The 13,768-nt window shown below is 55.4% G+C and overlaps 1 protein-coding gene across 1 annotated transcript; it reads right to left on the bottom strand.

The window, feature by feature from the left end:
• Nucleotides 1–256: 256 nt before the first annotated feature.
• On the bottom strand, nucleotides 257–12,610 carry JKF63_04128 (uncharacterized protein; the record flags this gene model as incomplete). The annotated part of the gene is made up of 1 exon (XM_067900121.1): nucleotides 257–12,610. The coding sequence occupies one exon, from the start codon at nucleotides 12,608–12,610 to the stop codon at nucleotides 257–259; it is 12,354 nt and encodes a 4,117-aa protein (XP_067756305.1).
• Between the last annotated feature and the right edge of the window lie 1,158 nt (nucleotides 12,611–13,768).

The raw sequence follows: 13,768 nt of genomic DNA, 5'->3' as shown, positions 1-13,768 counted from the left end.
TTCCGGGGCGGGGCGGGGAGGAAGAAAGAGGGCGAGAGCGAAAAAAAAAGTAGTTTACCACGCACAACACAGACCAACATGGGAAAGATGAAATCAGTCTTTATATATACGACAGAAAGGGGGGGGGGGCACTGTGTGACAAAGTAGAAACACAGAGTGAGTTTATCGTACATCAATAAGAAAAGCGATATAACACCGCAGAGCGCACACACACACACACACACACACGGAGGTGATGCTAAACGTTAGCAGTGGCCTAGTCATCCAACATACACAACAGCGCCACACCTCGCTCAATCCAGTGCTTCGGCATCACACCTGCTTTGGACTTGAGATCAAGCGTAACCACGTAGTTGGTCGACAGGCCCGTCGTGGAGAGCGTGCCGACACGGGCGGAAGTCTTGTAGAGTGGACATGCATAGGTCTCGGGCGTTGACGTCAATTCGCTCAGATGTACAGGCTCAAGGTGGACGACCGGCATCATCTTGTAGAGCTCACCTGGCTTGCTCTCCTCCAGTGTAGAGCTGTCCAGATGAAAGCCGGCACCCTCCACAAAGACGCCGTGGATGTACACACCACTCTCCGCGGCTTCCTCAATATCCTCCGGCAGCTCGTAAGACGTCACGTGGGTACGGAACTTCACCTCGTCAATCGGCGTCTGATGCAGACGGCTGTACGTCTGCAGCACGCCTGTGAGAAACCCTTGCGGAAAGAAGAAACCAGAAATCCAGAAACTGGTCGGCAGTCCATTGTCATTCCAGTCGCGGAAAAACTCGATACGCTTCAGTGTGTCCTCATACCAGGAGGCGAGTGGCTTACGCGAGAGGTATCCACCGTCGTGCCATAGTTTTGGCACCTGCCCCAGGAGCATCGCGTCGAACATGGCTTCGAGCTCAGCGGACATGACCACCTCACCCTTGATTGCCCGGCGCAGCAACTGCAACGTCCGCTCCAGCTTCGCAAGCACGCCATTGAAAAAGAGGATCTCCTGGCCTGCCACGGTACCGAGTGAGATCATTGTGCCCGCTGGAGTAAGCCGATACGTGTCAGGGTGCGCGCGCGCCTTGTCGATCGCCGCTGGCAACCGTCGCTGGAACTCCGTGACCATATCCAGGACCTTGTTCTCCGGGCTCACACCCGCCGCCGCTTTCGTGCGCGGCTGCACAGACAGGATGACGGCCAGCTGGCGACGCACCGTGTTCTTGTTGAGCGTGATATCGGCATTTACATGAAGCCCGAAGAGCTCAGGACTTTCGAATGTAGGCAGGTCACTTAGATATGTGCGGACACTGGCAAGCGACGACACATCCTCCGGGATATGGTAGATGCCACCTGGCGAGATGTCGTACTGCGTGTTCGGTGCGGCAACCTTGTCATTGAAAAACTTCTCAAGGATCGTAGCTAAGCACCGGCTGTCCAGGAAGTCTGTCACGCGACCACCGTAGTTGATGACACCAATCATGTAGCGCAGTGCACCCCACGGCACAGCCTCGCCCTCGTCCTTCAAGTAAGTCTGCAGCGATTGCAGACTTGCCGAGAGGTCGGGCTGATTCCATTCGTACGGAATGTTCCACCCAAGAGGTCCGAAACGGCGGCGCTCCTGGATAACGGCGTGGAAAAAGGTCAAGGAGAGAAGCATCCGGCGCCACGTTGTCGGGTTGCGGGAGCAGCTATCCCACAAATCCTCCGTCACTGACACGGCGAAGGCGTCGCGCACGTTCGCCTTCAGCCCTTGCGGCGGCTCCTTCACAACCTTCACACCTGACTGCAGCAAGAGCACTGGGAAGGACGCCACCGGCATCGTGGTGAGCCAGAGCCGGAAGTCGCGGTGCACGTCGCGGTGCGCGAGTTCCTCCAAGATGCGCTCCAGCGACGGCATCCACGACGTGTACACGTGGCAGTTCTGAAGGTACACCCACGCCCCCGTCTCGGTGGTGGCGATACGAATCATTTCCTCAGCCTTGCGGCCCTGATCCTGACCAAGCGACAGCATCATCTTGCGCGAACCAAAGCCCTTGCGTTCCGCAAACTCTGTGAAAAGCTGTGTCGGGTCCGTTCCAGGAGTCAGTACAAAGATCACAGGAGCCGTCGGGGCGCTGTCCTGGTAGCAGCCTTCGAGGTCAAATGCGGGACTCTCCGTGAAGGCCTTGCCCAGCTCCTGCTCGATGAGGCAGGAGAGGCCGTGGTTGAGCAGATCCTCGCGGAACACCTTCAGGATTAACAGCCGTTGCCATGCCGAGTAGGCGCCGAGGCTGGCGGGGTAGGCCTCATAGGCTTTCTCCTGGGCGTACCACTCCTCCCATTCCGTCTCATTGTCCAGGACGGTGTCCTTGAGCGAGGCGAAGGCGGGCAAGCTTGCCGCCAGCGCCGTGAGCTCATTCCAAGCCGTTAGTGATAACCACACAGGTGGGGGGTCCATCTCCTCGTCCACAAAGCGCCTACCCTCACTCCCCTTGAGGAGGAACGACCATTCCTCGTCGGCAATGATGCCCTCCTGCCGTGCCACATGCACGTAAAGCAGAGCAGCAAAGATGAGCTTGTCCACCTCGAAAAGTCCGCGGCAAATAGTGTTGTAGGAGCGCAGTGTTACGGCTGGCAGTAACGTTGCCACACGCTGGTCAACCGAGTCCTCTCTCTCTGTTTGCCGAAGCGTGAGGACGAAGAGCTGTTTGAAGAAATCGAGTGAATTTTGATACATGTGGTTCAGACCGGAGAGCTCCGTGATGACAGTGTAAACGGTGGCGCCGCGTCGAGCAACAGGGCGGTATCGGTCACGCGCCGCCTCGATATCTCGCTGCGTCTCCACTGCCACATGCAGCGCATCGCTCACGCTCTTGCTCGTTGCCTTGGCCTCCTGCAAGGTGCTCACGAGCTGCTCGTTGTCGAGGATGTTGCCGGTCGACGACACGAGGAGCTTCAGAATCTTATCCTCCAGTGCCTTCAGCTCGTCCTTGCCGTGAGCAATATCTAGGACCGTCTGGTCTGCCCGCTGCTCCAGTTCTGCCATCTCCACCCGCACCACATCCGCGAGCAGCTGGTTCTCCAGCCCCGCTTGCGTTACAGTGAAGTTGATGATGGTCAACTTAATCTGCAACTCTGGGAGGAAAAAGGGGTTTGCCAGCTTTGTTGTCATGTAAAGACGGAAATTCGGGTCGTAATCCACCTCGGTGTCACCGAGTTTGATGAGGAGTCTGCCCTGCGAGCGGTACGTATGCTGCAGCAACAACGGGTCAAGCGCCGCATCCAGCGACTCGCCGACGTTTTCGATGAGCACCGGCAGCCCAACGCGAATGGCGTTCTCCAGGGTTCGCATGTAATTGGAATCCGTCAGCTTCACCACCCGCAAGTTGTTCTCCTTCTCCATCGCACGAATCCAGCTCACTGCCTGACCCTGGGGATCGATGCAAAGGCACCAGCGCCGCGACTTACTTACAATGACACCGTTTTCTACACTGAAGGGGTCGGCCGGGAGACCTTGCTGTGCCCAGGTACGAATTCGCACAGGATCCATGATGCTAGACAGCTGGAAGCCAGACTCGCCGACGGGCAGTTTAAGATCCACACACTTGTCGTGCCACGCGCATAAAAGGCGGTAGCGGTAGGGCGCCGTAAAGGGCCCCAGGTAGGCGACGGCGCCGGCGGCTAGAGCCATGGTGCCAGGATGGCCTGCTTTCTCCGCCACAAGCATCGAAACCGCGTCTACCCAACGCGACTGCTCCGAGGCCAGGCCGTTCATCAGCTGCTCCGATCGCTCCAATCGCACAGTGGTCAAGTCGATATCCTCCTCCAGCTGACGTCTCTTGAGCACATTCTCCCCCATCTCGGCCTGCAGGGCGTTTAGCTTGTCTTCGATGCTGCGCAGACGGTCACGGGCGGCCTCGAGCGCTTGTGTAGCCATGGCAACCTTGCCTTCCGCCTCAGCCAGCCGCGCGCGCTTCGGCGCGACAACCTTCACCACCTCGTAGTAGTTGTTCATCGCCAGCACCCACATAGCCAAGGACTTGCACGCCTTGGAGCTCTTAGCCACCTCCTCGGGTTGGAAGTCGGAATTGTTGATGTACTTCTGAATCGCCCGGATCGTTTTCTCCGAAAGGTCGTCCCGCTTGTAGTTCTGGAGGTCCTTGATGAAGTCCATGCGACTCATAACGAGCTTTGCCCGGTCCCAGGTGAGATCCTTTTCCCCAAGCAGGATTAGCACCGCCTCCAGCACGAGTACTACGCGGACGGCAGGTTTTAAAAAGCTCCGCACCTCCCGGATGTCGTCGGGGCGCAGGTCGGCCAGCGCGTCCTCGGCCGCTTTCAGAATCGGCAATGCCTTGTCTAGCTCCGACTGGCACTCGCCACGGATACTATCAGCCTCAGCCTGGATGTCGCTCGCCCCCTCCTCCTCCTCGGCACACTGCTTGCGGACCACCTCAGCGGATTCCCGCTCCTTCTCAATCCGGCCCATGATTTCCTCAGTATTCTTGGCCGCCTCTACCAGCTTAGGTTGCATCTCGATCAGCTTCACCTTCATAACATCTACCATCGCCCGCGTGCTGTGCAATGTGTCGAGACCACCTTGGTACCGCTCTACCTGTGCTGTCACAGACCTGTCCTGCTCCTCCAGCAGCTGACGGTAGCTCGTGAGCAGACCTAGATACGAGGTCGGGGTGGTGTACGTCCGCCGCCGCAGCTCACTGTAGAAGAGCTCCGACGCCTCCTGAACACCCACGTGAATGGAAACGCACAACTCAATCAGGCGAGACTTTTCGTGCTGCTCCATGGAAAGGTTCGCCAAGACGCGCTCCGCCACTGATGTCAACGCGTCGCGCGGCCACTGGTCAAACCAGTCGATAGCGCAGCAGTTCACGAGCGATGGAAACATGCGCAGACGCAGACGGAACTGCTCACCCACTGGTGACATCGCCATGACGATATGCACCTGGTCGCGGCACATGCCCACAAAGTGGGCGAAGATTGTGTTGCGCGTTTCACGCTTACCGGAAGCGACGGCGTACGGGCGAACGGCCTCCACAATTTGATCCACGTCCTCAGACTCCATCAAGTTAGGAACCTCTCCGGTATTGAGCAGGTTGTTGACATCCTCCAGCATCTCCTCGTACACTAGCTGTGAGTCGGAAAGGAAGAACAATACGGGCTTGTTGTGGCGTGCGCTGTCGAGCAGGACTTTCTTGAGGCCATCGTGAAACTCGTTCATGCTAAAAGTGCGGGTGATGGTTACCTCATAAATGGGTAGGCTGCAGATAAAGGCGGCGAGCTTGCAGAGCGACTGGCGGCCGGTGCCGCCCATGCCCACGACAAGTGCGTGGCCCCGCGGTTGGCGGAGCACACGGCACAGACGCGCTACATGCTGCACAGCATCTTTGAAGAACACTAGCTCGACCTCCTTGTTGTACTCCATGTTAAACCCCTTCTGGTACTCTGCCAAGGCGTGCGCAATCGTATCGGTCGGTTCGGTGATCTCTTCGTAGTGCGCGTGATCGCGGCGCATGAAATCGCCAAAGATGATTTCCTCGTAATCCGGGTTCCATGGGTGTTCCAGCACGTTCTGGCACACCTCCGAGAGAGTTGACCACCACCACCCGCGATCCGCAGCATCGACCAGGCGGTCGTGGAAAGTGCGTGAGGCCTCGTGCAGGAAGAGGCGATAAAAGGCCTCCTGCGAGGGTGTCACACGCGGTGAGGTTTGCATGATGCCTTGGATGACCTTGCCAATGTCCCGCATATTGAACGTGTAGTGCGACCGTGTCGGCGTGGGCAGCTTCTCCTGTGTAATTCGCTCGTAGCACGCCAACGTAGCGGCCACAAGTCTCGTGGACAGAGCCTGAATCTCGCTTGAGCCCCACTGGTGCAAAAATCCATGGAGGAGAGAGCCAAAAATGCGTCGTGTCGAGACATCGGACAGCGCCGGCTGGCAAATCAGGTGAAAGCGTGACGTAAGACGCTGCGTCATCTCGTTGCGGCCGCCTCCCGGAACACCGCACGCTGCGAGCAGCAGCACGTTATGAAGCTCTTTGAAGAGGGCCGGACTTTTGTGTGTGTCGTAGAAGCCTCCCTGCGAAAAGAGCTGCCGAAGGAGTTCGAGCGGCGGCGAGGCGCCGTAGATCTCTGGCGTCGGCATGTTGATGTCATCCACAAACAGAATGGCACGCTTGCCTGGAGTGGGGCCAAGGGCTGTGCTACGGAGCTTGTATAGCTTGCTCTCCAAGCGGTCCTCAATGTCCTTGCTGCGCGTCTGCGCTGAAAACACAATGCTGAACGACTCCCACATGCTTGCGGGATCATCCGTGTGCAGCACGCTTGTCAAGAAACTTGTAATTCCAAGCGACTTACCGGTTCCTGTCACGCCGTTGACGAGGACATGCTGCGAAGAAGCCATCAGCACGCCCAACAGTGTACTGAGTGCAACCCCTTCCGCGGTCGGCACCACCAGATCGAAGTATGAGCTGTTACTGTCGTACATGAATGTTGAGACGAGATGGTTCCACGTGATGAACTCCATTGAGGGGCGGTGAACCACGTAGTCGTACAGGCTCACCTTCTGCGGCGCCTCGCCCGCATCGCCTGGAGCGACCGAGGGGGAAAGAGGCAGCAAACCCGGCAGCACCGCCTCGACTTTGTCACGCAGAAATGTGCTGAAGGCATCGCGCGCGTCGTCACGCAGGTTTCCACCAACTGCCCACACAAAGGCCATGAGGAAGTACATATCGAAGAGCCGGCGCTCGTCTGGAGCCGCCGCCGTGGCATTAGTGATCTTCGGTCGAGCAAACTCTGCCGGTGTACTCTCAATAGCCATGTTTGCCGCGGACGAAGAGTGACGATGTGTAGTTGCGTGCGTGACCGTGCTTCTGCGCTTGGCCTCGTTTCCACCTTCACCGCCTGCTCCCGAGGTCTCAACTGGGGTGATCGCGCCGCTGGGCCACACCGTCGAGTCTTCGGCAGTGGCTAGGATGCCCTGGAGAAGCTCTACAGAGTTCACGGCGAGCTGCGCGTCAACAGACGGTACCCACTCGCGGCAGTTCGCGCGCACGAAATCTAGTGTGTCTGGCAGCAGCAAGTCCAGCAGCTCCAGCAGGCGGCCAGCCTGCAGCCGAGTGTCAGTCTTCGCCTTTGCCTCGACGAGGCTTCGGGCGATGGGCACCCAGCCGCGGTTGCCATCCAGGTAGTACGGCTCCATGTACACCATGCCGCAACGGGAGACCGTAGCCGGCGAGGCCACGCGCAGATCCTGCACTTCAAACATGAACGTCGCTGTAGCCGGCAACTTGATGCGCTCGCCGTTGAAAAGACAAAGCAGCTTGTTGTCATCAAGAACAGTATTCATGTTCTCAATCCAGACAGCATCGACAGGGCCGTCGAACACCACCCACTGCCGATCCGGGAGTGTCAACGCCGCTCGGGTTATACCGCGGGCGATGTTGCTCAGAATACCGTCTGTCCACTCGCGCGTGATCTCATTCACCTGCCCGTACAGCTCACCCATGGTAACGGACTTGGGGTTTAGCAAGTGGACGTGCACGGGATTGAAGAGCGACACGTTGCCCTCTGCGTCATGGCCGTCCTGCTTGATGCGGGTGAGCGCCCTCTGGACTGTACGCAGCACAGAGGATTTGCCGCTAAAAGTCTGCCCTACCAGCATCACGCCGTGCCGAACGACCAAAGTGTCGTACAGCTGCATCGACTTCTTCAGGAGGCCGCTTACCACCTGGAGCCCGTCCTCCGTGAACTGGCGCTGGATGTAGTCGTGCAGCAGCAAATTTGAGTTCTCCTCCACAACAATGGTTGGGAACAGGTCCTTGACGAGCGCCATAAAAAGAATGGTATCCTCGCGAAGAAACTTCGGCACGTTAGCATCCTGCATTGCACGAATCAGGAGCATGTCCTCGTTCTCGTTTGGGCTCTGCCGCTTGAGGGAACCAGCCATAACCAAGATGGACTTGACGGCACGCATACCAAAATCGTAGTGGTCCTGCTTCGACAGCTGCTCGGAGCTGAGCTTGTACAACTGCACCATTTTCTGCGCCAACGTCCGCGCGTTCGCGAAACCCTCAGAATAGAACATGATTTCCGCGATCAAGGCGTAGTCAGGGATCATCATGCAAATCGGTCGGAAAAGCGCCTTGAGGTTGTCAGGCAGCTCCGTGCGGCCAGCGTATCCGGGGTTCATCGTGATGAAAACGCCAAAGTTGGGGCTAAGGCGAATCGGGTGCCCATCAAAGTCCATACGCTCCAACTTCTGGCCCAGTGCTAAGACAATGTCGAGCATTTGCTGTGCAATAACGGAGAGCACCTCCAGTTCAATACGGTTAAACTCATCAAAGCAGGCCCAGGCGCCAGCCTGGGCCAACCCGGCAAACATTCGCGACATCATCTTGTAATGAATCCCATCCGAGCAGTTGAAGACCACGACCTGCCGCGCCAGCGCCTTGCCCAGATCCTTCACCGACTCTGTTTTTCCGGTACCTGCAGGACCCTGCGGAGCAGCGCCGAGGTTCATCGCGAGTGCATTAGTGCAGGTTAAGAATGCACGATCGGTAAGTGGAGTGATGACCAGACGCGGCTGGTTGCCGAGGTACTCGTAGCCGTACCAAAGGTGCGCGTTGCAGTGGTGGATCGCCACGTTCTTGCTGCCACTTTGCCCCTGACGAGCATCTGTCTCCCAATAGTAGCGCAGCTGCTGATACCATGCAAAGTCCTCCACGCTCGTCACACACTCGCTGCTCAGTTTTTGCACAATATCGCGGTTGTGCACATTCAGAACGATGAGGGTTCCGACAAGTGTGCGCTGTAGCTTCGACAAAGTTTGACGCGTCAACTCGACCATCTGTAGAATTTGGCCATGGTAATCCTGATAGAAGGTCTGAAGCGACGCACTGTCAATGGCAGCCTCCACCTGACCCGTCCAGAGAATCATGTCCACGGCCTGGATGCACTGCGCTGGATGCTGGAAGATCCACTTCTCTCGCTGGCTCTGCGGAGCCATTTCGATGGTACGGTGCATATGCGAGTAGAGCGACACCTTCATCACGCGCTCGATGTCGCTCAGCCACTGCTCCACATTGCCAACAGGAAATACAGGCGTCTCGAACGACACCTCTTCGCCCTCCCCAGAGACCATCCCCAGAATCTGCGTGCACTCGTCGTCAGAGAAGATAAGCGATGCAATTGAGTCGAAGCACTTGGACAAGTGTGGCTGGACGGCGTTTGGATTGCGCACGTCTGACAAAATGGAAAGAAGCTCGTCGTTCGACAAGAAGTAGAAGCGAGGGAAAGCGATGCGCTTCGTTTCCAGATAGTCCTCTAGTTTCTTCTGAATGACGTCTATGCTTGCGTTGTTTTTCTGTAAGTCTTCCAAGACCCCCTCCTCGGTGCAAATCTGAAACACGTTCTTCTGGTTGTTAGCCTTTGACGTGAGCGAGCGGAACAACCGATCAACACTGTCAAACATGGCGCTTTCCTCGGGCAGCTGCTCCTTGATGTCATCAGATGAAAAGATGAACTCGAGGTACATCCAGTTTTTCTGCAGCGTAATCCATTCCTCAATCACCTTGCCAACAATTCGAAGATCACGAATCCACTTTTCCACTTTGCCTCGCACAGGTGCAACGAATCGCGACGCCATCGTGGTCTGCAGCTCGATTTGATGGTCGTCAAGCTGCTGGATGATCTCCTCCAAATCACCCAAAATAAATAGACCGTCACGGCCCTTGTACGGCTTTGTCGTGAAGTTCAACGTCTCCCAGCGCTCTCTGATTACATCTAAATCATTCGAAATCTTCCATTCACCCGTCGCAAGACCTGACTGCTCCGAGAGCACCTCCTTGAAGGAAAAGATGTCCCACTCCTCCAGGGAGTGCAGGTTGAGGTCATCGTGGTAACTATAGGCGGTGCCAGTTACTTGCTTCAGGATGATACTCCAGTGTTCAGCAGTCATATGCTTGTTTCCACAGTCGTGAATCACACTCATGTTAGTGCGGATCGATTGTAGCTCCTCCAGCAAATGCGGTGCAACCTCGTCTTCGTAGTTGTGCTCCAACATGGTTCGGTTTACCACGCCTGCTCGGCGAATCATAAGGTTCACCTGCTCCTCCATTTCAAGGGTGTCCAGCTCCTTGACAGGAGTCTCAAACCAGTACTCTGACTTTTTGTTGAAGGAATCTAAAATACTCCACGTTTCCTCTCGCGCTTGATAGAGCGTCTTCACATCGCTGACAATTGACCAGTCGAACGGTGGCAAGTCGAAGAGCTGTGCGAAGCGGTTCAATTGCTGCTCACTAGATTCCACCTCAGCCAGTTTCGCATTTATGTCAGCCAAGTACTGAAGAAGAGGCTCTGTGTTATCCGCCAGAACAGCGAATTCCTCTCCCAGAAGGATTTCGTTGAGGCCACTGCACTCTTCCTCTACATTTGCCACTTCAGACTGTAGCGTGTCGACGTGGGTAGGCATGTTCTCCTCGATGAACTCCTCGGCACGAATACGGGCGTCATCAAAGAGGGTGCGCAAAGACTCCGTTGCAGAACTGCCACTGAGTGTGCGCTCTCGCAACTGCTTGTCTTCATCATCGTTGAAGTCAACCTGCTGCCTGTCCATCAGGTCGCATAGCGCCTCCGCCTGTGCAACCTTGGCATCCGTTTCGCTGGTGTTTGCAGCTATTTCCTTGAATATGGAAGTATATTCAGCGAATTCGCATAGCGTTTGCGGGCGCTCATTCATTGACTGTGTCTTTGATTTAAAGTATGCGTTTAGCTCTCGGATCATGTCGCGCGCCGTGTTCCGCAAGGAGGCGTTCACTGAATCACGTAGAGCTACCAAGCGCGGCTCGATTTCCGTCTTCAATTTCGCCGCATTTATCCATAGTAAAGAGCCGACGTATGTTGCGATCAGCACACGAAGTGAGTCCTGGGCCTCCTGTAGTCGGCGGTACAACTTGGCTAGACTTGCTGCGGACAAAACCACCTCTCCTGCTTCCTTCTTACACTCATCCGAAATATCCTCCCAGGATTTTTGCAAGAAGTGAATATGTGGTACTGTGGTGAGATACGTGACCAGGCGACTGTCAGCTTTCTCGTAGTCGCTGTGCACAATCGAAAGCAGCGCTGTGCTAATATACTCCATTCTACTATTCGACCGTAGCTCGTCACTGATGCTCCACACCTTCGGGGGAGACGGGAAAAGCACCTTGAAGCACTTCTGTTCGCACAAGCGGAGCCCTGTAGTGACCGCCTCTGTGCAGCCAAAGAATAGCTCCGCAACAAGCGCCCGCAAGACAGGCTCTTTGGGGTCGAAGATCATGGTCGCTTCCTCGGGGCGCAATAAGACCTGGAAGCCGACCTTTCGTACCTCGCTGTGTGCTTGAGCACGAATAATATTGAGAAATTGCTGCAAAGCCGATAGCACTCTCTGGAAAAGCTTCTCAGACAACAGGAAGTCAATAAGGCGAATGAAGATGTGCAACTTTGAGTATTCGACCAAGCTTCGCTTCAGTTCACGCGTTCGCCGCTCCAAGTCCAAGCGAGCTTCGATCATTGACTTTTCCTTACGCTTTACACGGGTGTCAGACGTTTCGCTGGCAGCTACCGTGAGAAGATACTGTTCGAGTGCTTCTCGAGTGTTGAGATCGGGGACGTCTGCGCGGTGCTGCAGAATTTCGACCAATTTTGTCAGCTTTTCCTCCGTCCCCTCCGTGACGCCGGTGATGAAGACGGCAGCCTTCTGCCGCTGAAACGATTGCTCGAGACTGTATTCGTCTGCCAGAAAATCATGCTTGCCATGCGGATTGTACTCGATCAGCTTCGTGTCAAGCATAGTATGCGAGTGCTTCACCAATTCCAGCATTGGGTAGGCAAACGTACGTTTTGCAACGAGTAGATCCTTTAGCAGCGATTTTCGAGTTGCAATGTAAATGCGCTGCCTTAGCTTTCCTTGGAGACGCACAAAGGCCTTGTAAAGCAAAAAGTTTTTGAAAAAGGGAATCTTGCGCAGTATGTTGAACAGCGAGGCCTCTTTCACCCAATCTGCAAGGGTCATGACATCCGATGGTTGACCGGGTCGCACGTGCACTATTCCGGTTGCGCTCAGTATGTGGTGCTCCGGGTCCTCATAGCCTTTCTTGGTCGTAACCAAATCATAGGGGCGAAAATCCAACCCCTTTGGCGCGCAGTTCAGGAAAATATGCTTGACGGCGGTGGAGTTGCCATTCGCAGTGAAAAACGCAACGGCGTCTTCTGATGTGTGAATATTGCGTAGCAACGGCACATCGTTCGGCGCGACACGCTTTTCATGACTTCTAGCAGGACGACGACTTGCTTTTTGAATCAAGCGCAAGAGCTCCACATCTTTGTCATCAGCAGCAGAGATAGCGGCAGCGCTGTCGGCGGCTGTTTGCATGCCCCCCGCTCTGCGTAGCTCTTGAGTGAGCCTCTCCGACGCTGCTGAGGACCCATGAAATTTGAAAGACGACGGGTTTTGGAACCTGTAGAGCTGTGGGGCATTTTGTGCGAGCTCCAGGCCACTATTTACATGTGCCTCCAGCTGACACCCAGCGACGGTTTTCGGCCGCGCACTCTCCTCGAGTTTTCGGCGGAAAGAAGAGTTCTTCGAGTCCATGTGTGGAAGAAACAGAGCTTGATCAAAATGTAGTGTGAGAAGAGTATCCCGTCAACAACGGCTGTTCCTCCAAGTCACTGGCTTTGAACCGCTTCGGGGTACGCAGATCGTGATGGAAAGAAGCAAAGAGCATGAGAGAGAGAAAGGAGAAAATAAAGATATTCTTCATGGGGGTTCAGGCTTATCACGTAAGCAATCAAAAAGAAGCACCTCGGAGATGTTGCACGAAAGCAAGACCATAGGGGCAGAATGAAGAAAATCATGCTAGGTAGAAAATCTGCGTCCTAAACTCAAAAACAGATTCGTACAGTGGTGTGGACAGTGAGTCATACATGCTCATAGAAAACGTGCGCCGCGCTTTTGAAATGTGGAGTATTTGAGGATGCCACGAAAAGGCAGGACATTCGGTGCATAGTGTCTGACCATTCGTGCTCTACTCAAAGCGTAGTCGGAATCAGGGTACACACTTCCACTTGTTGCCCCAAAGTTGCTGCCAATAGAGGTGCATTGCATGGCAATCGTTGATATTCAATCAGTGTGCAAGGGACTTGGCGGAGTCACATGTGCCTGCCAAGCGTTTCCGACAAGAAAATCTTTGCTTGAGTGCCTATCGCTTCATAATGTTCTCTCTTGCGCTGTCATGCGCCACAAGCACCGAGGTGATTGGTTGCCATCAAGCCCTCATTGATCATCCAGAGTGGAAGCAACTCGACAGAATGATACCTCTCGCTGTTTGTGGTTGGGGCAGCAACGGAAGTGCTATTTTCTCGAGCACTCGTAAAGGCCGCTGACTCTCTTTTCTGATGGAGACACAGAATGCGGTTGATAGAGCTCAAACAGTGCTCTCTCCGCCCCCCCCCCCATACTTTCCATGTCTCGGGGATTTCAGCGCTGGAAAATACGCCGCGTTGGTCACTCCTCTCAGCATCCACCGGATGCCCCCCCCCCCCCCGGGCTGATCCTTACCCTTGTTTGCTTGGACTTGCAAAGCCCAGTACTGAGTCTCGATGCACGCCGGTCAGCACCTTTATTCCCGGTTTCGGTCTCGTCAGTGAAAGAGAAAAAAAAATTGCACGACATCGACCGTACATTGGAGAAGCAGCCAGGGAGTTGCGGCTTGACACTGTTCTCCACCCCAGGCTTTTCTGCACGCAGATA

Source organism: Porcisia hertigi, chromosome 26, assembly GCF_017918235.1.
Source record: "Porcisia hertigi strain C119 chromosome 26, whole genome shotgun sequence".
Lineage (NCBI taxonomy): Eukaryota > Euglenozoa > Kinetoplastea > Trypanosomatida > Trypanosomatidae > Porcisia > Porcisia hertigi.
Note: the sequence above shows the minus strand (reverse complement) of the source record. Positions and strands in the feature narration are given on the sequence as shown.